Here is a 26,784-nt window from a genome sequence, read left to right as displayed (position 1 = left end):
CCCAGTCCTTACCTTGCAGACAACCTACATGGACCCTCGTAGCAAGTGTATCGTTGATTCATGTCAATCTTACTTTCTTTTTGCTTTTTTGATTTCCCCTTAAAATTCGGTTGGTTTTAGCGATGATATATCTAGTTGGTGCAGTTCAGTCATAGATATAGTCTCTTTATCCTGGTTCATTCTTCTTTTCCTAATCTAAGTACTTCAGAATGGTAACAGCACTTATCTTACCTTACCAGGCTGAAAATGGAGCAGATAGGATGGACTGGGTAAATAAGATCACTACAGCTATTGGGACGCTTCTCAATTCTCATTTTCTACAACAGGTTGACACAATGAGCCTCTGGCTTCTCTTTCATTTACACAACTGAATTGATATCAAAGCCTTATTGCTAATACAGAACATTTTTGCAGTCACCAGTGCGATACTTGGATAGAGGCAACACTGGTTCTGTTCCTGCTAATGCTGTCGTCTCCGGGGATCAAAGTCGACTTAATGATGCAAAAGGAAATATCGGGGATGATGTCTCTACAATACTCAGAGGAGTTCCTGGCAATAATGCATGTGCAGAGTGCAATGCTCCCGAGCCAGATTGGGCTTCACTAAACCTTGGAGTTTTGTTGTGCATTCAATGCTCTGGTGTTCACAGGAATCTCGGGGTTCATATATCCAAGGTATGAAGTATGAACTATTCTTAGAACACTTTCCTTGTAATTTCTCGTTGTATTAGCTAGTCTTATACCACCAAGTCGGTAAATTCTATCTCTTCGTCATCCGGAATTTGTAGAACTCAATGTGGTATTCTGAATTTTCTTAGTAAAATTAACCCCACCAGGGTTTGGATTTGTTGCAAAAGTCAACACATTATAGTTATATAACCTTATGAGGGGTCAAGTGTCCGGATAAAGTTGGTTCATGGATGTTTCTTTGGTGGGTCTCTCAGTGCTATATCTCGAAGCTGATGTCACAAATGTGTTACCCCACAAACTGCAGGTGAGGTCCCTTTCATTAGATGTGAAAGTGTGGGAGCCAACAATCTTGGACTTATTCCGAAATTTGGGTAATGTATACTGTAACTCACTGTGGGAGGGACTACTTCACCATGAAAATGACGGGTATGATTTCTAACTATATATATTTGGTTTGTATTCCAAGTATAAACCAATGATCAAACACTGTATCTTCCAACAGTCTCCTGATCCATAAATCATGCATGTAACTGTTGAGATACATCATGATAAACAGTGTTGACTTTTTGCAGTGAGGAAACTTTGTCGCGTCCTTCAATTTCAAAACCATGTCCAGAAGATTCCTTTAGCGTGAAGGAGAAATACATCCTAGGAAAGGTATGACATTAGTTCTTTCCTTTTGATGTCCAAGTCTTGAAATCTATCTTCTCGGTCACAGGGATGATTGATCAATGAAATTTAGTGAACTAGATTATATGTTTTGTGAAAAGGCCAAGATGCAAAAAGCAACAACTAAACCCGATTGATATTTTGTGTTTTGGTCAGTACCTGGAGAAAGCATTAGTTATCAAAGATGAAAGCGAAGCAAACCCTTCTGCAGCGAGTAGAATTTGGGAAGCTGTTCAAAGCAGAAATATACGAGAAATATATCGACTGATAGTAACTACTGGAGATGTGAATATCATCAATACGAAGTTCGATGATATAACTGATATCGATGCGTATCACCATGTTGATGCAGCAGATAAATCAGTAAAGAAAAGACATGACCCAACTGTCTGTCTGAGAATCAAAGAATCCAACGAACCAGGAAATTGTCTTCAAGGCTGTTCCTTGCTCCATGTGGCTTGTCACATTGGTGACTCTGTCTTGCTTGAACTGTTGTTACAGTTTGGTGCTGACCTAAACCTGAGAGATTATCATGGAAGGACTCCGTTACACCATTGCATATCATCAGGGAACCACAAATTTGCAAAGATTCTACTGCGAAGGTACATTTTCACATTTCAGAAAGGCACTCTTTAATGGTTTACGTTATATTTCTAAATCGAACGAATGATAGGAGTTAGGACTCAAACTAAAACGTACTAGTTAGTTCCGCATACCGTTGATTCCAATGCTCTGTTTCTTTGGAGCTTGGCTCCTCCATTGCATTTTTCTTGAATAAGTCTTTAGATAAGGAAACAAAACGGTTGTTAATATTTTCATTATATTTGTTTGTGTAAACGCAGAGGAGCACGTCCATCGATAGAGGATGATGGAGGGCTAAGCGTGCTGGAAAGAGCGATGGAAATGGGAGCCATAACGGATGAAGAGCTCTTTCTTCTCTTAGCCGAGTGCGCATAAACCAATACTGTACAGCTTAGAATTGCCTTTCGAAGACCATAAAATGCAAAATCATGCAACGACAGGGTGGTGGTACAAGGTCAAGCTACTAGATACCGCAAAATCATGGTCACATCTCAGATAGCGTATTGACTTCTATGTCGTTTATGTAATGTATACGGATATGATTAAGGACAAGGACCCTAACTACAGAATTTTTTTTTTTTTTTTTTTTTTTTTCAATTGTCGCTTTTGCGTTTGCATTTGAGTTTACGTGTAAAAAGTAATTTCACTTTATTCCAATCCATTTTATATGTTTTTGCCGATTGATAATAAAAAAAAAAAGAATAAACAAAGTTACAAATATTTGCTTAGGAATATAAAAGTTGTGGATATAATTGGAAAAAGGCATGTATACAACTTTTTATATTTATTTATATATATTAATTATGCCTTTTTCCATATAAATAATTAGTGAAGTAAAAATAAATTAATTATATAATACATATACACTATGTTGCATGGAAACTCTTTTCGAGGTCTGTTTCCCGTTTCCGAAACATTTTGGAAACAGAAACTCGTGGAAACTCGGAAACAAGGCATAGAAACACGATTTCTAGACATTTCTGTTTGGAAATACTATAGAAACTCTATTTCCGTTTTGGAAACACGACAAAAACTTCTTTTTTAATTTGAAACTTAATAAATAAATATTTTTAAAATATAAAACTTTATTATAGATATAAATATATAATATTATTAGTGTTTTAATTCAACTATTTAATATTTATATTTGAAGTTTTATTGTTTGAAGTTTTTTGATATGGTTTTTATGTTTGGTGTTTTATTATATATATATAGATATAAATATATAAATCTATATATATATATGTATATATATGTACATACGTTTCCAAAACGTTTCTATTTCCTAGAAAAAAACCGTTTTCTCTTTCCGAAACGTTTCGTTTCCGCGTATCCGTTTCCGTTTCCATGCAACCTACGATATACATGCACTAAACTGGAAGAGAGCTAAAAGATAATCTTGTCTTAAACCCGAATCCGATCAAACCGATAATGCGGTTGATGATCGGTTATTTGAAATTGCTAAACCGACCCAAAATTGAGTTGACCGATGTGTAGAGAGCCACGCAATTCCCCAACCGCAGAGGCCGCCAAATTGAAGGAAATCAAACCCTTTCGCAAAACCTCTTCGTCGACACTGATCCGTTTCTTACCCTCCGTCACCGGTAAGTCGGAAACCCTCAATCTTTCTGTCGTTCTTTAGATCCTGTGTTGTCTTTCTCTGGGATCGTTTTATTCTTTAAGCTCTTGATCATAATTAGTCGCGAAAAATGAGAACAAAGGAATCATTTTTATTTTATTTTTTCCTAAACTCTTGAGTAAAAGAGAGATTTTTGGATTTCATCAAAGGTTTAAGATTCATAGAAAGTGTAGTTCTTTGGATTCTTCGTGATCATTAAAGGAAAAATATGTTTATTTGTATCCTCCATTATTCGAGTTTAGATCGGAATGGGACTTTTTAGACTATTCCCAGTAGGCAGTAGTAGCTAAGCTTTTACTCCTTTGTTGAGCTCAACTGCAATTTGTTATTTTTGAGTTCGATGCTTGACTTGATAATGGAGTTTATTAGTTTTGAGTTCGATGCTTGACTTGATAATGGAGTTTGTTAGTTTTGAGTTCGATGCTTGACTTGATAATGGTGTTTGTTAGTTTTGAGTTCGATGCTTGACTTGATAATGGTGATTTCTAGTAAGTGGAACCACTCATGGACATAGTTACCATATATGTGCAGTTGTTCGTGTGTTTGGAGGGATTTTCAGATTATGTGTGTAGTTGTTGATTTTTCTTCACAACACTCCCGTGAGGCTCTGTGATTAATCATTGCATTACCTTGATTACTCATTTCTTAAGAACATGCTCTGATGGATCGGTTTGCCTTTTTGGTTGGATTTGAGGATTTGCCTTCTGTGATTAATCATTGCATTACCTTGATTACTCATTTCTTAAGAACATGCTCTGATGGATCGGTTTGCCTTTTTGGTTGGATTTGAGGATTTGCCTTCTGTGATTAATCATTGCATTACCTTGATTACTCATTTCTTAAGAACCTGCTCTGATGGATCGGTTTGCCTTTTTGGTTGGATTTGAGGACTATGTTTTTGTTTGCATTTGTTGATTGTTACAGTAGATCCTTGAGACTCTGCTGTTAAGCATCACAATGATACTGATGTATTGGTTGCCTTTTTGCATATGAACAGTTTGAGATGGCGAAGTCTTGTAAGGGTCTTGCTGAAGAGCTTGTGAAGTGTCTCAGTGAATCGATATGTGTCAAGGTATTATGAAATATGTCTGAACATTTGGAGAGACACTGGTTTTTTTTCAAAATTCTAGTTAGTGTATTCATTACCTGTTTGCTAACCAATTTGCTTCATTTTTATTTCTGATTTTGGTGTAGGACGAGAAACGGTCAATTCGGGACTGCGCTGGTGAAAAAAGCCCATGTATACCGAGTGAGTGTGTTGGTTTAAGGGAAACCTACTTCAATTGTAAAAGAGGACAGGTATGTTTTGCTTTCATTACTTAAAGATCCTCATTTTGTCATATGATAATGTAACTTTGGAATCCTCCATAATGTTTAAAGATTAGAATGTATAAGAATAAGCATGCTTGCGAACACTTAGAGAGTATTACATTCAACCATGAGAGAAAAAAATTGTAAAGCATAGATTATTGATTCTTGAATTGATGATGTTCGAAAGATCATAGTCTCTTGGAGTAATTGGACATTATTGTGTTTTCTCTAGGTAGACATGAGAGCCAGGATTCGAGGAAACAAAGGCTACTAACAAAAGAGATAAATATCGGACACTGAGCACCTGCTTGCTCGATATCACATTTTCAATTTGTTATTTTTGTGTTCCTTTTTTTGTATCAATCCCTTTGATTTCTAATAGTTGCAGCACAATATGAAGGGGCAAGGCAGAGTCTTACCAACTTAGTTTCTTGTCATGATGTCAATATCAAGTTAGGCTTGTTCCTATACTCAACTTGATTTCTTTTGCTCTTTAAAGTTGTATTACATGGGACCAGATGCTATTGAATCTCATTGTGTAGTTTAAAGAACGAGTAAGAATGAAAAAAAAAAGATTCTTCCGATTCTTCCAATTACTCAATGGCCACATTTCAAATTGACCAAGTCAACATATCTTATGCAAGTCCTACAAGGTCGATGAATCAAAATGGCGTTACAAAAGAAAAATAAGCTTTACACTATGAACCCTACTTCAAGAATCACACGAGTCATTCTACGAAAGCAATGAAGAAGGCCCAGCCATTTTCTCTAAATGCTCACTTGATCATCCCTTGGCAAGCTCTGAACGGTATCCGACCATCTCCCTGGCGAATGCTCGCTACTGTTAGACGAGAATGGTGCTTCGGCCCTTGCATCCCTCACCATTTTCAGCACCTCTCTCATCACAGGCCGGTTTTCTGGTTGAATGGTCACGCAAACCGTTGCAATACTTAAAAGTGCCTGAAGTTTCTCCTCTGATGCTTCGTTGCCTGAAGAAGTCGGTTCCTCGCCTGATTCAGTCTCTTCCTCTCTCACTGCACGCACCCATCTAGAGATATCTGACCCGTATTCTTGAACAAGGTCCTGGAACGGTGTTCTACCTGTTAGAAGCTCAAGAAGAAGAACCCCGAAGCTATAGACATCAGCGGGCTGTGTAGAGGCTTTCCTTGGGTCTCTGCACTCTGGAGCTTTGTAAAAGAGAGAGACTGCGCTTGTTTCTTCAACCGAGTCAGGGTCATGGAGAGTGCTGAGGCCGTAATCCGTGAGGCAAGACTCAAAATCAGGACCTAACAAGACATTGGACGATTTCAAGTTCCCATGTGTCAGGCCAGGATTCTGATGAATGTCGAGCAGAGCAGAGGCCAAGTCCTCAGCTATTTTCAAGCATGAAGTCCAGTGAAGAGGTTTCCCACTTCCAGAAGCCCTAGTTCCTGCAAACAAACACACACATAAAACACACAATGAATCTGGCGAATGTATCCAAGTTTCAACCCAAACAATCAAATTCAGGCATTAGATACATACCGTGGATAAGAGTGAAGAGACTGCCATTGGGGAAGTAATCATACACAAGCAAGCGTTCTTCTTTGGCTTGGAAATAGGCTCTGAGAGGCACCAGGTTCGGATGTTTGAGCTGTCCCAGGATCTCAACATGTCTCTTGAACTCCTCCATGCGAGGATACCTAGCGTTCTTGAGCCTCTTCACAGTAACAATGAACCCAGACTCCATCACAGCCTTGTAAGTGCTCCCCAATGTACCTCTTCCCAGCGTCTCTGCCGAAGCTTTTAACAGATCTTCCATAGTGTATCTCACCATCGTCTCGCCTGAATCACTGGTTCCGAGGAAAACTAGAGTTCCCACTGCTCCTTCTTCGCCTCTTTCCCAAGAGAAACCTCTGTCTTTCCTCTCAATGTCTCTCTCTGCCTCCGCAGATGTAGTAGCTCCTTCTCCTTCAGCTATTCCTTTGCCTTTCCTATCTTCCCTCGGCGCTTCGCTCCGTCGCTTCCGCCGCCAGCAAACGATAAGCAGCGTCAACAGGAAGATGAAGATTAGTACCCCGACGACGACACTTCCGGCAATAATCCCGATAAGCTTCGCTTTGTTCTTCTTCGACTTAGGTGTCGGCGTTGGTTTCGCAGACGGCGCAGGCGAGATTATGCATGGACTTTGAATCTGATCGCCGCAAAGAGCGACGTTTCCGGTAAACGAAGACTCATCGAACTGCTTCAAAGCTCGTGTCGGTGGAATTTGACCGGAGAGCTGATTGTTAGATACATTGAAGTATCTGAGACTCGTCTGGTTAAGAGGTGGGATTGAACCAACGAAGAGATTGTCCTGAACATTGAGCGTGTAGAGCCGAGAGAGATGGAGCAACGAGCTAGGGATTCGACCGGACAATCTGTTACCGGAGAGTACAATGGTTTTCAACCGGTGAAGAGAGGTGAGAGACTCCGGGAAATGACCGGAGAAGTTGTTATCGTTGAGATAAACCGATTTGAGATTGACTAAACCGGAGAGATCAGGGATTGAACCGGAGAGAGAGTTGGCTTTGAAACTAAGAACCCTAAGTTGATCCAATTGGTTCAAACTCTTGTCGTCGAGTGAGCCAGTGAGATTCAAAAACTCGAGAACAAGCTTGGAGACTCTTCCGTTCATACATTCTCTAACACCTTGCCAGTTGCAGAGATCTGTTCCTCGCCATGGAATCGAATTAGAAGGATCGATTGAAGATTTCAAGGTGAGTAGAGCTTGTACGTCGCTAGATCTCGCCGGAGTAACTAAACAAAATAATACTACTGTAAATGCAAAGACTACTAGTAACAACGACGACGTAATCGATGAAGAAGAAGCCATGAATCAATGAAATCGAAAGAGTGAGTATAATAATCTCCGTCCTTAAGCTCTCAGAAATGATTTGACACAGTTGGAAATCGAGGTTTCCATTAAAAGAAAAAAAGCTGTGCCCATGAATCTCTCGTCGGAGCCATCACTTTCCATTATTAGTCACTTTCCAGATCTGCCCCCATTAAGCTAAAGGATCTCGATCGAAGTAAAAAAAAGGAAATGTCAAAAAGAGAGAAGAGCTCTGCTCATTAATGGCGGAAGGAAGTAACTCGTCTGGTTGTGAGCATGAGCAAGAATAAGAAGAAGAAGAAGTATTAAAAAAAAAATTTATCTCTCAGTTCTCACTTACTTTCTGAGTATCTTTTCTCGAAGTTCTTGGTCGAGGAAGATGTCATCACGTGAAGCCATGCTTCAAAAACGTAACTTTTTTTTTTCTCTCTCTTTCTCTCACTCTGCCTTCTTCAATGCGTTCATGAATATAAGCAGTATTGTTATTATAAAAATCATTAATAAATTGGTTTAATGGAGGAGAGACGAAGGAGAAGGAAATAAAAAGAGAAAGAAATAATAAATCAGGTAAAGTTTTTGTCTTTATTGTTATCGTTGTTATTACTTTGCCAAGGAGGAGGATTCAGAGACAGATAGATTTTGGGGCCAAGGGGTAGTTGTTGTTGTTACTGCTGTTTGAGAAATATTTATATAATTGGGGGTGTGAACTGTTGTGGTATGGAGCAGAAGCAATGTGGTAGGCTGTGTGAATTAATTTTGTAGAGATAATAATTTAGAGTAAAGAGAGACATTGTTTTTTTATTTTATTCAATTCATGTCTGGTTCCTCTTGCCTCTCTTTACCCAATTATTGAGACTTGCTTTATTTGATAATTTATTCCTACCTCTCTTGTTTCTTGTTGAATCTTCACATGATTTTATAATATTAGGATTATCTTATACTAATAAGGATTGGATTTTTGCTTGGGAAGAAATTTAACATTCATGGATCATGGTTGGTATTCAATTTGGTTTTAAAGCTAACAAAAAACGAGGATGTTGAAGTGTTATTAAATTACGAATTTATTAGTTTGCTTAGCTTAAGCGTGATGAAAAATGGTAGTAATAAAGAAGAAGAAGAAAGAGGTGTGAATTGAGTTCACGTAAAGGCTGAGTTTAAAATAGTAGTATATTTAAAACCAGCAGCGGTCCACCAGTCAGTCCAACACCTAAAGAGACTGCAGTCATTTAATTGGCTTCCCATCAAATATTTTTTGACTTCATTGACCTTCACCAGTCCTTCCATAATCCTAAACTACATGACATTTAAATACGATTTTCTTTTTTTTACATTTTCATACGGTCGTTTCTCTTTCTCTACAATTTGCCGTATATTTAATTTAGGACATTGTTGAATTTCTTACTGGACTTATGAGAACCGTATATTTAGGACATTGTTGATTTTCTTACTGGACTAGTGAGAACCGACCATGTATGTCTTTTATAGACTTTTTCTGTTGTTTGTTTTTATTCAAAATCAAAGATAAGACTTCGAATTAGTCCTCATTCTCGATTAAACCCTCATAAAACCAGATGGGATTTGGAGGGAAAAATTCTAAAAAGTTTTGGATTCTTGTTGATTTCATTGACCTGCGGTATATCATGGGCCTTTAACATAATAGAAAATAGATTTTGGCCTTTTTACAAGAGAAAAGCATTATTGGTCCATGGGCCGTGGGTGGTCAATCCTGATCATAACCTGAAAACATTTAGGGTCATTCAGCAAGTATCTCAATTTTGAGGGCTGTTTTTGCAATTTTTGTTGAGTAACTTTTTTTTTTTTTTGTTCTTTAATTTTTTTTTTTTTTTTTTTTTNTTTTTTTTGCGAATCCTCCACGAGAAGAAGCCCTATCAAACACATAAAGGCTTTGCTCTTTTCCTCTCGCAAATCTCCGCCGCCGGCAAAACAAATATCACATCGTTAGGGTTTCACGGCGGAGAATCAAAAGTTCCTGACCTACGAACCTTCACTATCCACCAGAGACTTTTTCAATGGCAACCAGTGAGTTCACTTCCCCCTATCCGTTCTTCACTCTCACATTAGAATCTACGATCTCTGTTTTATGTCTTGCTGAGTTGATTTTCTGGTTTGTTTCTGCAGTGGCTAGGTCGTTTCTGCAGGCGATATCAAAGGATGAGGTTGTAGCTCCTCCGCTTAGAGTTGTTCAGATCGAAGGATTGGTAACGTCTTCATACTGTTTCTCTGATTTTTTATGAATTTTTAGGGTTGATTTAAAGAGTTTGCTACGGTGTGATTGGTCTCGTTATGTCACCATTCCTTTTATATATTGTTGTGATGATGATGATTTTGTATGATTATGTGATAGGCTGTGCTGAAGATAATCAAACACTGCAAGGAGTTTGCACCGACCCTTGTCACTGGACAGCTTCTTGGGCTTGATGTTGGTAGCGTCCTTGAAGTTACCAATTGTTTTCCTTTCCCGGTATGTTGAAGAATTTCACACGCATTTTCTAAGGATTTAAGAGCTTTTCCATGATTGATGTACATGTGATTTACCTGCAATTTGTATCTTGAACGAGGACAGGTCAGGGATGATGATGAAGAAATTGAAGCTGATGGTGCGAATTATCAGCTTGAGATGATGAGATGTCTGAGGGAGGTTAATGTTGACAACAACACTGTTGGGTGGTAGGTTTTTTTTGATGTCATCAGTTTGTGTTCACTTGTTTAATGTTCTTTTGTAAATGTATATAAGATCTGCTTTAATTTTGTTTCAGGTATCAATCTACAGTTCTTGGTTCCTATCAGACCGTGGAACTCATTGAGACCTTCATGAATTACCAGGTACTTGCCAAGATCATGTCTACCATGTGAAAATAACATTCTAGATTCTGGATTTGATCTATTCATATGGTTAGCTGGAAATATATATTATATGTATAGCATGGCCACTCTAGTGTACAGTAGAAGTTGGTTGTAAAGAGTAAACTGGAGCATGAAAATATATGTGGAGACTTTTGTCACCAACTCTGTTACAATTCCTTTGCAAAATCAAGATAAGAACTTTAACAAATTATTCTTCTCCATCTAAGGAGAATATCAAGAGGTGTGTGTGCATCATATATGATCCCTCTAAAGCTGACCTAGGCGTCTTAGCTTTGAAGGCGTTGAAGCTTTCAGATTCGTTTATGGAGTTGTACCGAGGTGGAAACTTTACTGGCGAAAAGTATGTATCTTGATCCATCTAGGTTTCTTAAACCACATTAGATAGTTGTAATGTTTTATTTACTCTCTTTGTTAGGTTGAGAGAGAAGAATTTCTCCTGGATGGATATTTTTGAAGAAATACCTGTAAGTCTCTAGCTCTCTGCTATGTTGAAGCCTTACCAACTAATCTTTTTGACGTAAATACTAAATAGGTTGGAACTGTTACCTGATTATATGTTCCTCTGACAAAAAAAATTGGTTTCAATGTAACTTTCTTTTGACAGATCAAGGTTTCAAACTCTGCACTTGTCAGTGCCTTCATGACCGAACTGGAGACTGATACACCTGTCTCACAGGTACAGTACTAGAATCTGGATAGTGTTTCTCGCATGCTGTGTCAGTATTCCAGATTTTGACTCGTAATACTACTGTATTTTCTCTTTTCTAGGGCGATTATGATCGTCTACACTCATCAACCACTCCTTTCCTTGAGAACAATATGGAGTTTTTGATTAAATGCATGGATGATTTATCTATGGAACAGCAAAAGGTGTGGCCTATTCTGCATTCTTGTTCAATTCCCATCCTCAGAAGTCAGAACTATCATAATGTAGTATCTTAATTTATGTTTCCAGTTCCAATATTACTACCGGAACCTGTCTCGTCAGCAAGCGCAGCAGCAAGCCTGGCTCCAGAAGAGAAGGTAGGTCGATTTATATTTCCAGCAGAATACTTTTGTTCTACTTCTGGTCCGATTTGTTTTACTCCCTCGTTATCTTGGAAGGTGATATAAGTTTAGTTACAGAGTAGGGAATGTCCTAGAAATATTTTCTTGTGATTTTGCTCGTTTTGTTGTTCTTCCAAATAACTAAGAGGTTTGTTTGGTTTGTAGGACCGAAAACATGGCTCGTAAATCAGCTGGAGAAGAGCCTTTGCCTGAAGAGGATCCTTCAAACCCAATATTCAAACCGATCCCTGAACCATCAAGGCTAGAGAGTTTCCTCATCACAAACCAAGTCTCAAACTTCTGTGGCCAAATCAATGGGTATGTTCTCGTGTTTACTCTTTATAACACCGTTTCACCATTTCTAGCTTTGGAAAGAGACTAAAAATGTGTCACCCGATGCAATGCAGAGTGGCTGGCCAGAACTTCAGCAGGCTTTACCTGACCAAAGCATTGCACGAAAACTGATTGCAAGAGTAGCCAAGCTTTTGTTTTCGAGCCAAGAAAGTGAGAGAGTTGGTTGGTAGAACCGGATCCTACATTTGTTTTTTTTTCCTGAAAAGCTTAAATTTTTGTTGTGAGGTCTTCTTATGATTCTTAATGAAAAATTATTGAAATCTTGAAAATTTAATCTAATATTGGACCTCTCTAATTTCATTACAACAAATTATATATATCATAACTGGAAAAAAAAAGCTAGATAATGCCACCGTGACAATTTTTGTTGAAATCGGGGAAGCCATAATTGGTATTAGTTAGAGTGAACATAGATTATGTTTAGCGAAGGTATGTAGGATAATAAACCGACACTGTACAATTAAAAGAAAAGGAACCTAATAAAAACACACTCCATCTTTCTCAACTGTTTACGAGTGAAAACCCTTAGTTGCTTGTGCTCTTGTTGAATCGCGATGGAAGATATCTCCAAGTTGTTAACTTGTGTTATTGTTGTTTCGGGATTGATGGAGGATCAGGACGATCCCGGGCAAACGAAATATACTAACCATTTTATATCAATTTAATTACCAAGTTTACAATTACGTACGGACTAATTAACCAATATTTATGTTTTCTAATTTTTTGAACTTTGCTTAGACAATTTTTGGTTTTAACTAAAGATTTAACATTCAATTCCTCCTTTATATTATGATGACTACCGGTTTAATTATATTAATCAAACAATTTATAATTTCAAAATAATTAAATTCGGTCACACAGCTATGTGTACTCCAAAATATTTAAAAATCTAAAATAATCAAATCCCACAAAAATATCAACTTCAATACAACACATTAGGGTTTGCAAAAACTGGGTAAATCGGCTAATTCATACTCCCACAGCTTTGTTATGTTAAATTCATACCTTGACTATATGACTGTGCTAAAACATGCCTCCACTCTTTATTTATTTAATTAACATATCTAATCTCAAATTTTTGTGCTAAATCATACTTAGAGACTAACACCGTTAATTTGCGGTGAAATGTCGATGACATGGAATCCACGTCGCAACGACGTCGTTTTGTAAAGAAACACAGAAATTAAATTCCAAATGATACTACGTCGTTTGTGTTTTGTTCATCTTCTTAACCCGACATTCTTCATTTATCTATAAGTAGAGCGATCAAAACTTATAATCTCAATATTGGCTGTTGAAGGGAGTTTTGAAATTGACACTTGGATCTGTTCGAAAAAGATGAGGTAATTCTCTTTCTAATTTTAGAGATATTTTGATGAATTCGATATTTCTTGAGTTTTAAAACAAATTTGATGCAGACATGTATTATTTTAATAAGAGTAGTGAAAGAATCATTTTCACGTGTATGTATATATATGACCTCACGAGTCAATAGCACCTTCATTGTCCACTCAAATTTTGTATTGTTTGATGAATTGACTAAGGTTTTCTTTAATTTAGTTTAATTTAATTCGATCCAATGTAAAATTCTTGAACACCAACTGTTCGATAGAATGTCCAGAAATCTAAAAACCATGATTTTTTTCTGGTTTTTTTCAGCTCTGATGCATCTTTCCAGATCTATCACAACGGCAAGTTTAATGTCTCAGGCAGCGGTGTTGTTACATATGATGGAGGGGAGATTCACAAACTTGATAGCCAACCGGAATCAATGTTGGAGAACTTGGTGGATTCGTTGAAGTTGTCTTTGTCTGAGCATAGGATTTGGTTTAAACTTCCATTTGAGAGTTTGTCGGATCTAAAGATGATTTGTAATGGAACCGATGGAGTTGAGAGAATGTGTATAGCTGCAAATTACACTAAAGCTGTTGATATTTTCTTGGAGAAAAACATGGAGAAAGAAGGTGCTATTGACGACAATATAGCTAATGGTGAAGGTGATGATAATAGAGCTTGTGGTGAAGGTGATGAATGCGGACATGTAGAAGGATGTGGTGATGAAGATGAGGTTTACAATTCTGAGGGTACTCCTCCGCATTCAGACTGTGAGGATGATCATCAACATGTTAGATACAAAAAAGGCAGTGGACCAAACAAGTCAATCAAGTCAGCTGTCACAAGCCTCTCAAGCAACTCAACCAAGTCAAGCATCACAACCTGTTCAAGCAAGTTAAGCATCACAAATACAAGCACCATCAAGCATGATGGCTCATATTTTAGGAGATTTTTTTTTATTGAGTTTCAGATTTGAAATGTTTAGGTATGTTTTTTTTCTTTCTGGTAATGCAGTTAGTTTTTAGGGGTTTAAAGATGATTATCCTTGTTTTTTTTGCTGGTAATGCATTCAGTTTTTAAGTGTTTAGGAATGGTTATTGCTTTTTTTATATATAAGACACTCGATTTTTAGGATTTTTTTTTTAACTTGTCTTAATATGAATGTTATGTCATTACAAGCTTAATACAAACAAAAGGAAACCATGACCATTACACGCATAAACGAAGAGAGATAAAGAAGGCGATGAACGACGTCGACGTGGATTCCATGTCATCGAAATTTCACGGCAAAGTAACGGTGTTAGTCTCTAAGTATGATTTAGCACAAAAATTTGAGATTAGATATGTTAATTAAATAAATAAGGAGTGGAGGNACACTAAAGCTGTTGATATTTTCTTGGAGAAAAACATGGAGAAAGAAGGTGCTATTGACGACAATATAGCTAATGGTGAAGGTGATGATAATAGAGCTTGTGGTGAAGGTGATGAATGCGGACATGTAGAAGGATGTGGTGATGAAGATGAGGTTTACAATTCTGAGGGTACTCCTCCGCATTCAGACTGTGAGGATGATCATCAACATGTTAGATACAAAAAAGGCAGTGGACCAAACAAGTCAATCAAGTCAGCTGTCACAAGCCTCTCAAGCAACTCAACCAAGTCAAGCATCACAACCTGTTCAAGCAAGTTAAGCATCACAAATACAAGCACCATCAAGCATGATGGCTCATATTTTAGGAGATTTTTTTTTATTGAGTTTCAGATTTGAAATGTTTAGGTATGTTTTTTTTCTTTCTGGTAATGCAGTTAGTTTTTAGGGGTTTAAAGATGATTATCCTTGTTTTTTTTGCTGGTAATGCATTCAGTTTTTAAGTGTTTAGGAATGGTTATTGCTTTTTTTATATATAAGACACTCGATTTTTAGGATTTTTTTTTTAACTTGTCTTAATATGAATGTTATGTCATTACAAGCTTAATACAAACAAAAGGAAACCATGACCATTACACGCATAAACGAAGAGAGATAAAGAAGGCGATGAACGACGTCGACGTGGATTCCATGTCATCGAAATTTCACGGCAAAGTAACGGTGTTAGTCTCTAAGTATGATTTAGCACAAAAATTTGAGATTAGATATGTTAATTAAATAAATAAGGAGTGGAGGCATGTTTTAGCACAGTCATATAGTTAAGGTATGAATTTAACACAACAAAACTGTGGGGGTATGAATTAGCCGATTTCCCGCAAAAACTGTGTGAAAATGAACTTCTGCCGCCGCATTCTGATGGCTCCCGCTTCTCTTCACCACTGGAAGAAGGTTGTTACTGCTCCTCCGCCTTCGACTGGCGTCCAGAACTATCGTATCTGGAAGGTGGCTTGTTCAAGTCCCGCTGCTGCGCCGTTTTCAGCTGGCGTGGAGACCTCTGAAGCTACTCCTCCTATCAAGGCTGATCTATGCGACGGCGCTTCTTCTTCTGCTGAGAAGACGAAGGTGGCAAGTAATATGGAGAAGAGGAAAATCTTTCAGAAGCTGAAGTCTCTTACGGTTGAGACCGTAGAACTCATCATAAGGGAGGACCAGAAGAAGGGTCTTTTCGTCAGTCAGGGGGTTCTCATCGAATGGGTTGAGCTCCTTACATACAAGTTCCGTAAACCTGAAAACGCCCTCGAGGTCTGACGTCCAACATTAATGAGTTTATTAGAGAGTTTAGTTTATATAATTTTTTATTGTGTCGGATCATATATTTGGTTTTAACTAAGCAATATATATGTCTTAATTTTGTAGATCTTCCGGTGGATGGATAGTAAGGGGGTGGTATTTTTTCCCTCTCAGTTTGAACTCTATGTGGATCTTATTGCCAAGGTTGAAGGCTTAGAAGCGGCTCGTAAGTTCTTCAATAAAGTAGACCCAGAGTTCGACAACTTTGACCGTAAAGCCGAGAATCGTCCTGTTTACTTAAAGCTCTATCCATCGACCCAAGTTAGCGACGAAGAAGATTTTAGTGATGAGGAGGAGGAGGAGGAGGAGGTACCACAATCAAAGTCTCATTTGATGAGAAAACGTTCTAATATTACCGAGCGTGAGAAGTGGCAGATGATAGGGGCCGTCAGGCCTATTTAAGATGCGTTATCAGTGGGTTACGCTGTGCCTTCTGGCCGTTTTAGTCAATAAATCAAGGCTTTCAGAGCTACTCTTTGCCTTCCCTCACTACAAGAAAACAGAGTAATTTTCAACGGACGTACTGACGGAAATTTGTCTGTCGGAAATTACCGACGGATTCCCGACAGTTATCTGACGCCAAATGATTTCGTCGGTTTTTCGTCGGTAAGTTACCGACAGACTTTATCAGTCGGAAAACCGTCACTTTTTCCGACGGATATAGTCCGTCAGTAATATCCGTCGGAAATCTGTCGGAAAATATGACCGTTTTACATTTTTCGTATTACCGACGGATTTACGACGACCCAAAATAAATATTTGCTTCCAAAATTTTTAGTAAAATAAATAAATGTAATTAACTTAATAATTAAAAAATCAATTAAAAATAAATGGTAAATTCCGTCGGTAATTCGGTCGGTAAAACAAATCCGTCGGTAATCCGTCAGCAATTACCGACGGATATCTAACTTTCGTCGGGTTAGTAAAATTTTGGTCGGCTTTCCTTGTGCTGTCGGTAATCCGTCGGTTTTTACCAACGAATACTAACAGATTTCCGATGGAGTTTTGTAAAACCTCTAATTTTTGTTCTATAACGCACATATTTAATAAGAGATGTATAAAGTATGAAGTTTCAATGACTATATAATCTTCTTTTAAACTAAAATCTTCAAAATTTGTGTGTTAAAAAAATGAATATGTTGTTTGCCTAAAGTACTAATAGAATGATATTATATCTTATGGATAAATGTTTTTAAATTATCAATTTTTTTTTTTCATAATTTACTCATATTTGTCAAGAAAAAATATAAACTACATAATATAAGCATATTTGTCAAGAAAAATAATAAGATTAAGGGTTTTAATATCTAATGCGTCGGTAAATAGTCGGAACACCGTCGGAAAAGTATTATGTCGGTAATCCGTCGGTTTTTTCTGACGGATTGCGAAATTTCACCCCGGGAACGAAATACAATTAAATTTTCGGTATCGCGGAGAATGAAAATTTTTATTGAATTCCGACGGATGTTCCGTCGGTATTTCCGTCGGTAACATCGATAAAACCTAAGTCATTTCATCTTCTTTCTCGCACTCGTCGACATAACGACGACGAATCCTCTCTCTCTCGCTCTCGCAACCAAAATTTCGGCGACGAATCGGCTTCCAATCCGGCGAATTCCGACGTCCAAACCAGCTGCTATTCCGGCGGCTTTCTTCCCTCATCCGGCGGCTTTCTTCCCTCTGGCGGATTTCTCTAATTTGACGGATTTCTCTACTCCGGCGGCTGTCTCTACTCTGGCGGATCTACTCTGACGGCTCTCTTTAAAGAATGGCGTAAGTTCTCTCATTTTTTGTCATATTTCCTTAATTTTTGTTAGTTTTTTAGGATTATGGTATATTTATTAGATTTTATGAAGATTTGGCTTTAGATTAATTTGAAGATTTAGAGTGTTAGATTTGTTAGAGTGTGATTTGTTAGACTGTGATTTGATGAATGATGAATTGGATTTCGTTTTTGTTTTTGTTAGGGTGTTAGATTTCGTTTTTTTTTTTGATGATTTGGTTTTTGTTTAATTGTTTTATCTTGTTTTTTTCTAGAATTTTTTTTTTTTTGGTTGAAAGTTTAGTTATTTGTTATTATTGTAAAATATGTGTTAATGTTATAAATTATGTGTTAATTTAGTTTTTGAAGAAAAAAACTAAAAATGATTTTGGAAAAAAACTAATACTGTTATTTTTGGAAAAAACTAATTTTTATGTTTTTGGTAAAACAATCATTTATGTTATTTACCATCTTTTTGTGCCTCTGTTGTTTTTTTTTTCCCTATATTCATATAGGATCTAAAATTGTTTTTTTTTTCCAAAGAAACTATGGTTCTTATGTTGCCAACACATGTGGGAACCACGCTGCTGGAGAAGCTAGTGGTTCCCATTCACGTCATAGCCCCGTTCCAGATTCACAAGCTTCACAACATGCTCCCATGGAGATGACCATTGAAGATTTTGTTTCTCAACCTGGACGAGAACTTCTCCCCCGCTTAGATCCTTATGGCGCTCCAAATACCACATGGTTTTGTGATTTGCATAATGGGATCACAAAATCTCTTTTCCGTATGATGTATGGAATCCTCAAAACACCATACGCAAAGTTTTCAGTGATGCCATCGTCAAAACAAGAAATGTGGTTTAAGCAATTTGCAGTACAGTTTTCAACTTTATTACTTTAATTTTATAACATCGTTTTATAATATTTTTCTCATAATGCATTATCTTACTATTTTTTTAGCAAGATTTCACTTGGCATCCGGATATCACCAACAACGTTCGAAAAGAGTTTAAGAAGGCGGCTGCTAGACAATATTCTAAGATGTTGAATGAGTGGAAGCAAAAGTGGAAGAAAGGAAAGGTGCCAAAAGGGTTGAGCGATGATCTCTTCCAAGGTTTGATTCAATATTGGGGTGAAGTAAATACAGTTTCACTTTCCTCAAAATATTCTCAGAATAGAAGGAGCGACCGTGGCGGGTTGGGCATGGCAACCCACAACAATGGTCCAGTTAGCGCCTATACCCGACAACGCCAACTTGTAAGTTTTAAGATTTCGTATAATTGTTATTTTTTATCATTAATAAGACAATCTTTATATAATTAAAATACTTCTTTTAGACTATTAGGGATGGTGTGGTACCAGACCATATTACTTTGATGGAGGATATGCATACCAACAAAAAGACCAAACAAATACAAGATGGTAGAGCTAAGCTGGTTGTTGAGAGTTCGAGGAGGCGGCAAGAGGAGATAATCAGTTCCCAACAATCTTCTGAAGGATCAGAGTCTACTGTTGAACTTGGAAGAGAGAAATTAAACGAGATTTTTTATGAGGTAATATTTTTTTTTTTTAAAAATTTGATTTTACTTTGTTTTGTTTTAAAATGTTTGAATAATTTTTAAAATGAATGTGTAGGAAACTGAAAAAAACAAGGGACGGATTTTTGGACTTGGAAATCTCTCCCAACAAAGCCCGTTATCTCAATCAACGGGTTACTCATTTGCTCCCACACAAGAGTTCCAACAAGCTCTGCAAGAGAAGGATGCTCGGATTGCAGCATTGGAAAAGGAAATGGAAGAACAAAAAGCGGAGAACAAAAGAAGGGACGAGGAGAACAAGAAGAGGGATGAGGATCTAGCAGCGTTCATGAGCGAGATGCGGGCAAGACATTCTGCCTTTTAGATTTCTGAATTCTAGCTTTGTTTTGTAAAATATTTATGTTTTTGGTTTTTAGAACATTTTCCATGTTTGTACGAAATAATATTTCCCTAAAATTTTTAAATATTATTATATAAGCATTTTTATTTTAACAAAAAATTTAGTATTAAAATTTGAATAATTATGCAATTTAAAAAAAAATACAAAAAATACATCAGTCGGTAATCAGTCGGAAATGATGGACTTTTTCGAAAAAATCGGTCGGTAATCTGTCGGCAACGACGGATTTTTTCGAAACATTCCGTCGGTATTCTGTCGGAAATGACGGAGTTTCTCGAAAATCAATCGTGAAACCATCGGTAGTTCCATCAGTAATACCGTCGGAAAATCCGTCGGTATTTGTGCTGTCGGAAACCCGTCGGTAAATATTCCGTCGGAAACCCGTCGGTATAATGTTGTCAGAAACCCGTCGGTATAATGCTGTCGGAAACCCGTCGGTACATAATCCGTCGGAAATCCGTCGGTAAGATATCCATCGGAAATCCGTCGGTATTTACCGACGGTTTACCGACTCAACATGTTTGTCGGTTATCCGTCGGTATTTGTCTTGTCGGAAATTAGTCGGTAATTTCCGACAGATTTCCGACGGATTATTTTTTCCGACGCTCTAGAACCGACGGACATTTACGTCTGTAATTCGTCGGTAATCGTCGTTTCCGACGGAAAACTAATGGATATGCCTGTCGGTTTTATGCTGTTTTCTTGTAGTGCCTTGTCCAAAACAACCCCATGTTAAGCTTCTGTAATCTCTTTACGGCAATCTGTTTGGTTCATTGTTATAATATTTTACTAGCTAGTAGACTACTTTCTTTTCATATATAACTTAAATAACTCAACAACTCCGCCGGTTTCATTTCTGTTTTGTTTATATATTTATGGTTTTGGATAAATTAGGTGAGGAAAGTTAGTTTAACCGAGATCGCACATTTGGAACTAATGAACAAGTTTGCTATAGGATTCAATTTGTATTAGAATTTGATCAGAATTTGGATTACAGTTTGATCAGAATCTACATATATATACTTATGACCAAATGAGTGGTGTTTTTCTTTGCTGAAGTTAGAGGAAGAATCTTTCAGGGATAACTTTGTGGTAGTGGTAAGTTAATGCTTCTCCCATCTGATCATATAACACATTTCTGATGCGATATGTTATTTCTAAAACAAGCATGCTGAAATTGATTCATGTTATTGGCAGTATGAGTTACTTGACGAGATGATGGACTTTGGTTACCCTCAGTATACTGAGGCAAGAATCCTTCCTTAATTAACAAATTTAGTTTTCTTATTTTTTGAACTTTGCTATACTATGATGATGTAGACAATTTTTTGTTTTAACTAAACATTCAATTTCTCCGGTATATGAATAATGACTACCGGATTAATTCTATATATTGTTTTTTTTAAAACGAAATTCAGTTACAATATTTAATATTCTAAAAATAATCAAATCCCACAAAAATATCAACTTCAATACAACATTACAACCCATTAGGGTTTGCAAAAACTGAGAGAAAATGAACTTCTGCCGCCGCATTCTGATGGCTCCCGGTTCTCTTCATCACCACTTGAAGAAGGTTGTTACTGCTCCTCCTCCTTGGACTGGCATCCAGAACTATCGTATCTGGAAGGTGGCTTGTTCAAGTCCCGCTGCTGCGCCGTTTTCAGCTGGCGTGGAGACCTCTGAAGTTTCTTCTTCAGAGGATGATCTAGGCGACGATCTATGCGAGGATGCTTCTTCTTCTGCTGAGCGGGCGAAGGTGCTGAACAGGGAGACCTTTCACAAGCTGAGGCGTCTTACCGTTGAGACCATAGATCTCATCATAAGGGAGGAAGAGAAGAAGGGCGTTTACGTCACTCAGGAGGATCTCTTAGATGGGCGAAGCTTCTTACTAAGTACCGTAAACCTGAAAACGGCCTCGAGGTCAGTCGTCCAACATTAGGGAGAATTAGAAACGTTTTGTTTATACTCCTCTGTTTCATCCTCTGTTTCATAATATAAGATGTTTTAGAAGTTTTTTCTTTATTTTATAATAATATAAGATGTTTTCAACTTTCTATCTAACTTTTAAATTACTTTAATACTTTATTATTATTTATTTTATAGAGTCTTGTTTATGATTGGTTGAACTTTTTTAAAGTGGCTATTTTTTAATCTGTCTTCTTGAAAAAGAAAGAGTATAATTTTTTTATTGTGTCGTCGGATATTAGTTTCACTAAACAATATATATATATATATATATATGTAAATTTGTTGTAGATCTTGCGGTGGATGGAGAGTAAGAAGATGATTTTTTCAACCTACGAGCTAGAACTTTATGGTGGATCTTGTTAGCCAGGTGATAAGCATAGAAGCGGCTCAAGAGTTGTTCGATAAAGTAGACCCAAACTTCGACAGAGATGATCCTAAAGCCAAGAATCAGCCTGCTTTCGAGATGCTCGAGTATTGGTATCGTGTTTACTTCGAAAATTCTCCGTTTAGAAATGGTGAAATTGCCGAGGAACATAGGATACGGATGATGAAGAAGCGTCGTAGATCTTCTACTCTTTTTTAATGTTAATTTCCCCTTATTATGTTTTTTTGCTCTGATCAGCTTCTGTAATCTCTTTAATTATGACCCATCCATCTGTGTGTGCCTCTCTATTAGCTGGTTCATTCATATTATTACTAGAACTCAGACCCCGGCAATGTCATGAGGAAACTATTTTAGAAAAAGTTAATAAATTTCAAATTTTAAATTATACATTATGAAATCATTTGATTGTAATAGAATAATATATATATATATATATATATAAATATTAAACAGAAACTGTTACTAAAAGCACAACCATCAAAATGAAAACTTATAAACAAAAAATATTATGTAGAATAGACGTAAATTTGCAAAAAACATTTTCTAAAGTATTATAAATATATAAGATATTTTATGAAAAATTATGGTAAATAGCTACAATTAAAAAAAAATCATAATGACAAAGTGATCTTAACGGAGAATATTGAACTAATAGTTGTAATGAGTAAATGTAATTTTTATCAAATAATTATAATTAAAAATATATTTAATAAGAGTGAAACTATATCAAATAAATATTGAAATTAAAATACAAAAATTTCAAAAACATGGTAAAATAAATTTTAAATATTAAAATAGTTTTTAACGATAAGTTATGATAATTAGACACAACTGTAAATTCTATAGTAAGTTTTATAAAAATTTTGTATTGCTATAATCATTTCTAAAATTTTAGTTAGATTATAGTATAACATTTAATATTAGATATTAAATGTTATATTATAGAAAGTTGCAACAAACTATGATTTGTTAATTATTGATGAAGAGACAATAATATAGAAAGTTCAAAAGAAATGAACATTTAAATAGACACACCTATTAGAACGAAAAATGTGATGATAAAATATGAATAAAATATAGTAAAAAAGACACAACTCTACAATGAACAAATACAACTGTTTGAGTTAAAAAAAAATCACAAAAAATACTAAAAAATGTCGCAATTGTTGTTCTCATTTATTAAGATTGTTATTATTACTTTTAAATATTAAATATTAAATTATTGTTTTAATGTAAAGTTACGATAAATAGACGCAACTATAAATTCTATAGTAAGTTGTATTAAATTTTTCTATTGCTATAATCATTTCTAAAATTTTATTTAGATTATAGAAAAACATTGAATATTAGATATTAATATTCAATTATTTAGATTCAACATAAAATGAAAAATTTGTTTAAACGAACTTGTTGGTTACTGATGAAGAGACAAATATAAAGAGAGTTCAGAAGACATGACTATTTAAATAGACACACGCCAATGACGTCATACACCTATTAGAATGAAAGTTGTGATGAAAAATATAAATAAAATATAGTGAAAAGATACAACTCTATAATGAACAAATACAATTGTTTGAAATTTTAAAAAAGCATGTAAAAACAAAAATTTTATGTAAAGGTACTACGCAAAATCACTTCATTGTACCTAATAATCCATATAAACTGCTTTTAAATAGAAGACATCTTTATTACCATATTGAAAAGGTCAAATTCAGTAACTCACTATATAATCCATCTAACTGTTGGAAAAAAAACTCTAACAATTTTTATATTTAAAATTAACTAAAAGTTGTAAATTAGATTCATCATTCCAAAATTTTTTTATTAAATCAAGAATTGGAGGATTTTTTTTACTTTTGAAAGAATGAATGCTAGAGAATAATTTAGAAAACTGTAAAAACTGTTGAGATTGAAAATTTATATTGTTTCGTGTAATTGCAAAAAAAATTAAAATAGTTCAAAGTTCAAACAAACAAATATATATATAGATTTCAAAAGATATGAATGTTCCAATAAACACAACTCTACAATGAACAGTTGTAACTTTTCATAAATAACAATTTTAATGACCATCACAACTTTTGTTCAAAAGGTACAAAAACACACATATGTTGGTAGTATTTATTCGTATTATTATTATATATAGATTAAGAAGGGTCCCTTATTATTAATAGAGAGTTTGTTTATTACACCGTACTATAAAAATGATACACTAATAAGAAGTAATAACCAAAGAAAATAAAAATAAAAATTGAAAGAGAGAACGAAACGCATTTAAAAACAACGACACGTTTCGTTGCTTCTTGTTCTTCTTTCATCTCAACAACAACAACAACAACAACAATGGCGGTACATCATCTTCTTCTCTCTAGCCCTCCTTCGCTTCTTCTACTTCTTCCTCCTTCTTCTCCTCGCCGCCGCCTTAACTTCGCCTTACCCCGCCGTATCCCATCTCATCCTCGTCTCGGACTTTCGACCAGCTTGCTTTCTCATTCGTCACCGGTATTTCGGAAAATTCTCGTCCGTAGCACTCTCCGGGAAGACCAACCCGTCGTTTCAGATTCCGCCGACAGTCCTACTCTACTGATCGGTGAGGATTCCGCTGCTTTTGAATTAGGTAAACAGAGGATTGTTTCCTGGGTTTATTTCGGTGTTGTCCTTGGAGTTGTTCTCTTCATCCTCAACCTTGTTTGGATCGATAATTCCACCGGTTTCGGAAAATCATACATCGACGCCGTCTCTAACATCTCCGGTTCACCCGAGGTAACTGAGCCAATTTCAATTTGGCCATGAGGCAAATTAATTAATTTATTTTAAGCTATTTGATTGGTTGAAACCACACTGTATTTGCAGGTTGCTATGTTAATGCTTATCCTCATATTTGCAACTGTACATAGTGGTTTAGCTAGTCTCAGGGATATAGGAGAGAAGCTTATTGGTGAACGAGCATTTCGTGTTTTGTTTGCTGGAACCTCTCTTCCTTTAGCTATGAGCACCATTGTGAGTACTTACTTACTTACTATCTCTTACTTTGCAAAATACACCTGTTTGAACTATCTTATGGTCTTATGATTGCAATGTCTTGTTCTTGTTCTTACAGGTTTACTTTATAAACCATAGATATGATGGGTCACAGTTATGGCAGATTCAGGGTGTTCCTGGAATCCATGAAGCTATTTGGTTTGCTAATTTTGTATCCTTCTTCTTTCTCTATCCTTCAACTTTCAATCTTTTGGAGGTAGCAGCTGTTGACAAACCCAAGATGCATCTGTGGGAGACCGGCATCATGAGAATTACTCGACATCCTCAGGTATTGAACATTTTACTTAATGATCTAATATGCATACACATGAGCACTATTTGCTTCACTTTGTGTTTCAGAAACTTGATAAATATGCAGAAAGATTGGATTTTTATGAACCGAGGTTTATATTAGTGGCTGTGTTAAATGTCAATGACAATCATGAGAATCACTCATGTCCTGGTTTAATGGCCATTGCCCTTAGTAATACCAATTACATCAGCATAACCAAAATATCCTCATTTTGCTGTCTCCATTACATCAATAATTGATGACTTGATATTGCTTTTGATCTTAACTCTTTAAGTTTCAACATGTGTTTGAAAAAACTTATATTGAAAGATAGGCTCCCTAGCTTCAAGTTTTGGTTTGTTCTCTCCTCTCTTTATCTTCAAGAACCAAGACATGGCTGTGTTAATGAGACTTGAATGTTGCATATCCCTTTTTCTTGTATTCTCAGATGGTTGGACAAATCGTTTGGTGTTTAGCACACACTCTCTGGATAGGAAACTCTGTAGCTGCATCAGCGTCTCTTGGTTTGATCGCACACCACTTGTTTGGGGCATGGAATGGAGACAGGAGATTAGCTAAAAGATATGGGGAAGCGTTTGAAAGCATCAAGAAGAGAACAAGTGTGATTCCATTTGCTGCCATATTGGAAGGACGCCAAGTTTTACCTGAAGATTACTACAAAGAGTATGTCCGGTTGCCGTATCTTGCAATCACTGCGTTAACGATTGGGGCATATTTTGCTCACCCGCTAATGCAAGGTGCAAGCTTTAGGCTTCATTGGTAGTTTCTTTGTATATCTTATAAAAATTCTTAAGAATGTATACAAAATATCATCATTGTTTGTTTGTGATACTTATATCAAAATTAAAGTTATAGCAATTGGAAGCCAAAACAGTTGAGAGAAAAGAAAAGTTGACTCTTTGGTAATGGAGTAACCACTTCCAGCGTGAGATACTTAGTTCGAACCAGCAAGTGGATGTATTGATTAGTATGTATTATTAGCTAATGGTCCAAGAATAATCTCATAATATTAAGCACCCGTAAAAAAAAACTTGACTGTGATGACCCTATAATGAATGCCACTCAGATGTGTCATGGGGGGACTTTGACGCCCACTCAAAACTAATACTAATAGAAGAAAATTTAACCTTTTTGATGTTTAGTTAGAATTGGAAATGGATCTAATTTTAACCGATAGGTGAGATATGCCAAGATCACCCATCCAAATCTAGATTGATAATCTACTTATTATTGATGCCTTTAGAAATATCTCTAAAAGTTAACAAAGCTCATTGGTTTGATACTTTTTTTTTTTTTTTTTTT

At 36.2% G+C, this 26,784-nt stretch overlaps 8 protein-coding genes across 9 annotated transcripts in view; 7 read left to right on the top strand and 1 right to left on the bottom strand.

The window, feature by feature from the left end:
• Positions 1 to 2,621, top strand: part of LOC104769521 (ADP-ribosylation factor GTPase-activating protein AGD4-like) — a 12,220-nt gene extending 9,599 nt beyond the window's left edge. Inside the window, exons 15-19 of the mRNA XM_010493751.2 lie at positions 415 to 675; positions 995 to 1,116; positions 1,263 to 1,347; positions 1,516 to 1,961; positions 2,202 to 2,621. Coding sequence (XP_010492053.1) covers positions 415 to 675; positions 995 to 1,116; positions 1,263 to 1,347; positions 1,516 to 1,961; positions 2,202 to 2,316 — 1,029 coding nt within the window. The 3' untranslated portion in view covers positions 2,317 to 2,621. The remainder of the gene's footprint in view (positions 1 to 414; positions 676 to 994; positions 1,117 to 1,262; positions 1,348 to 1,515; positions 1,962 to 2,201) is intronic.
• Positions 3,426 to 5,475, top strand: LOC104769495 (cytochrome c oxidase assembly factor 5-like). 2 transcript variants are annotated; one of them, XM_010493730.2, is made up of 4 exons: positions 3,426 to 3,545; positions 4,578 to 4,652; positions 4,775 to 4,879; positions 5,128 to 5,475. In XM_010493730.2, the coding sequence occupies exons 2-4, from the start codon at positions 4,584 to 4,586 to the stop codon at positions 5,131 to 5,133; spliced, it is 180 nt and encodes a 59-aa protein (XP_010492032.1). In that variant the 5' UTR covers positions 3,426 to 3,545; positions 4,578 to 4,583; the 3' UTR covers positions 5,134 to 5,475. The 2 variants fall into 2 exon arrangements, with proteins under 2 accessions (XP_010492032.1, XP_010492025.1); XM_010493723.2 differs by having other exon boundaries at positions 3,437 to 3,545; positions 5,124 to 5,475.
• On the bottom strand, positions 5,457 to 8,377 carry LOC104769489 (inactive leucine-rich repeat receptor-like serine/threonine-protein kinase At1g60630). Its single transcript, XM_010493710.2, has 2 exons — positions 6,416 to 8,377; positions 5,457 to 6,321 (listed from the first exon to the last, which is right to left on the bottom strand). Exons 1-2 carry the CDS (start codon positions 7,743 to 7,745, stop codon positions 5,660 to 5,662), a joined length of 1,992 nt encoding a protein of 663 aa, XP_010492012.1. The 5' UTR covers positions 7,746 to 8,377; the 3' UTR covers positions 5,457 to 5,659.
• LOC104769479 (eukaryotic translation initiation factor 3 subunit H) lies at positions 9,604 to 12,311 on the top strand. Its single transcript, XM_010493700.2, has 12 exons — positions 9,604 to 9,785; positions 9,885 to 9,964; positions 10,111 to 10,227; positions 10,330 to 10,433; positions 10,523 to 10,589; positions 10,838 to 10,971; positions 11,047 to 11,095; positions 11,236 to 11,307; positions 11,400 to 11,501; positions 11,587 to 11,654; positions 11,844 to 11,996; positions 12,086 to 12,311. Exons 1-12 carry the CDS (start codon positions 9,776 to 9,778, stop codon positions 12,141 to 12,143), a joined length of 1,014 nt encoding a protein of 337 aa, XP_010492002.1. The 5' UTR covers positions 9,604 to 9,775; the 3' UTR covers positions 12,144 to 12,311.
• Positions 13,252 to 14,492, top strand: LOC104769462. Its single transcript, XM_010493681.2, has 2 exons — positions 13,252 to 13,375; positions 13,692 to 14,492. Exons 1-2 carry the CDS (start codon positions 13,371 to 13,373, stop codon positions 14,341 to 14,343), a joined length of 657 nt encoding a protein of 218 aa, XP_010491983.1. The 5' UTR covers positions 13,252 to 13,370; the 3' UTR covers positions 14,344 to 14,492.
• On the top strand, positions 17,855 to 19,753 carry LOC104778667. Its single transcript, XM_010503118.1, has 5 exons — positions 17,855 to 17,859; positions 18,392 to 18,725; positions 18,812 to 19,108; positions 19,189 to 19,404; positions 19,487 to 19,753. The coding sequence occupies exons 1-5, from the start codon at positions 17,855 to 17,857 to the stop codon at positions 19,751 to 19,753; spliced, it is 1,119 nt and encodes a 372-aa protein (XP_010501420.1).
• Positions 21,251 to 22,476, top strand: LOC104769450. Its single transcript, XM_010493671.2, has 2 exons — positions 21,251 to 21,712; positions 22,049 to 22,476. Exons 1-2 carry the CDS (start codon positions 21,306 to 21,308, stop codon positions 22,077 to 22,079), a joined length of 438 nt encoding a protein of 145 aa, XP_010491973.1. The 5' UTR covers positions 21,251 to 21,305; the 3' UTR covers positions 22,080 to 22,476.
• On the top strand, positions 24,435 to 26,353 carry LOC104769441 (15-cis-zeta-carotene isomerase, chloroplastic-like). Its single transcript, XM_010493661.2, has 4 exons — positions 24,435 to 24,911; positions 25,002 to 25,148; positions 25,249 to 25,458; positions 25,910 to 26,353. The coding sequence occupies exons 1-4, from the start codon at positions 24,492 to 24,494 to the stop codon at positions 26,243 to 26,245; spliced, it is 1,113 nt and encodes a 370-aa protein (XP_010491963.1). The 5' UTR covers positions 24,435 to 24,491; the 3' UTR covers positions 26,246 to 26,353.

The sequence above is a fragment of the Camelina sativa genome, chromosome 3, assembly GCF_000633955.1.
Source record: "Camelina sativa cultivar DH55 chromosome 3, Cs, whole genome shotgun sequence".
NCBI lineage: Eukaryota > Viridiplantae > Streptophyta > Magnoliopsida > Brassicales > Brassicaceae > Camelina > Camelina sativa.
The sequence above is the reverse complement of the archived record's forward strand: the minus strand, read 5'-3'. Positions and strand labels throughout refer to the sequence as shown.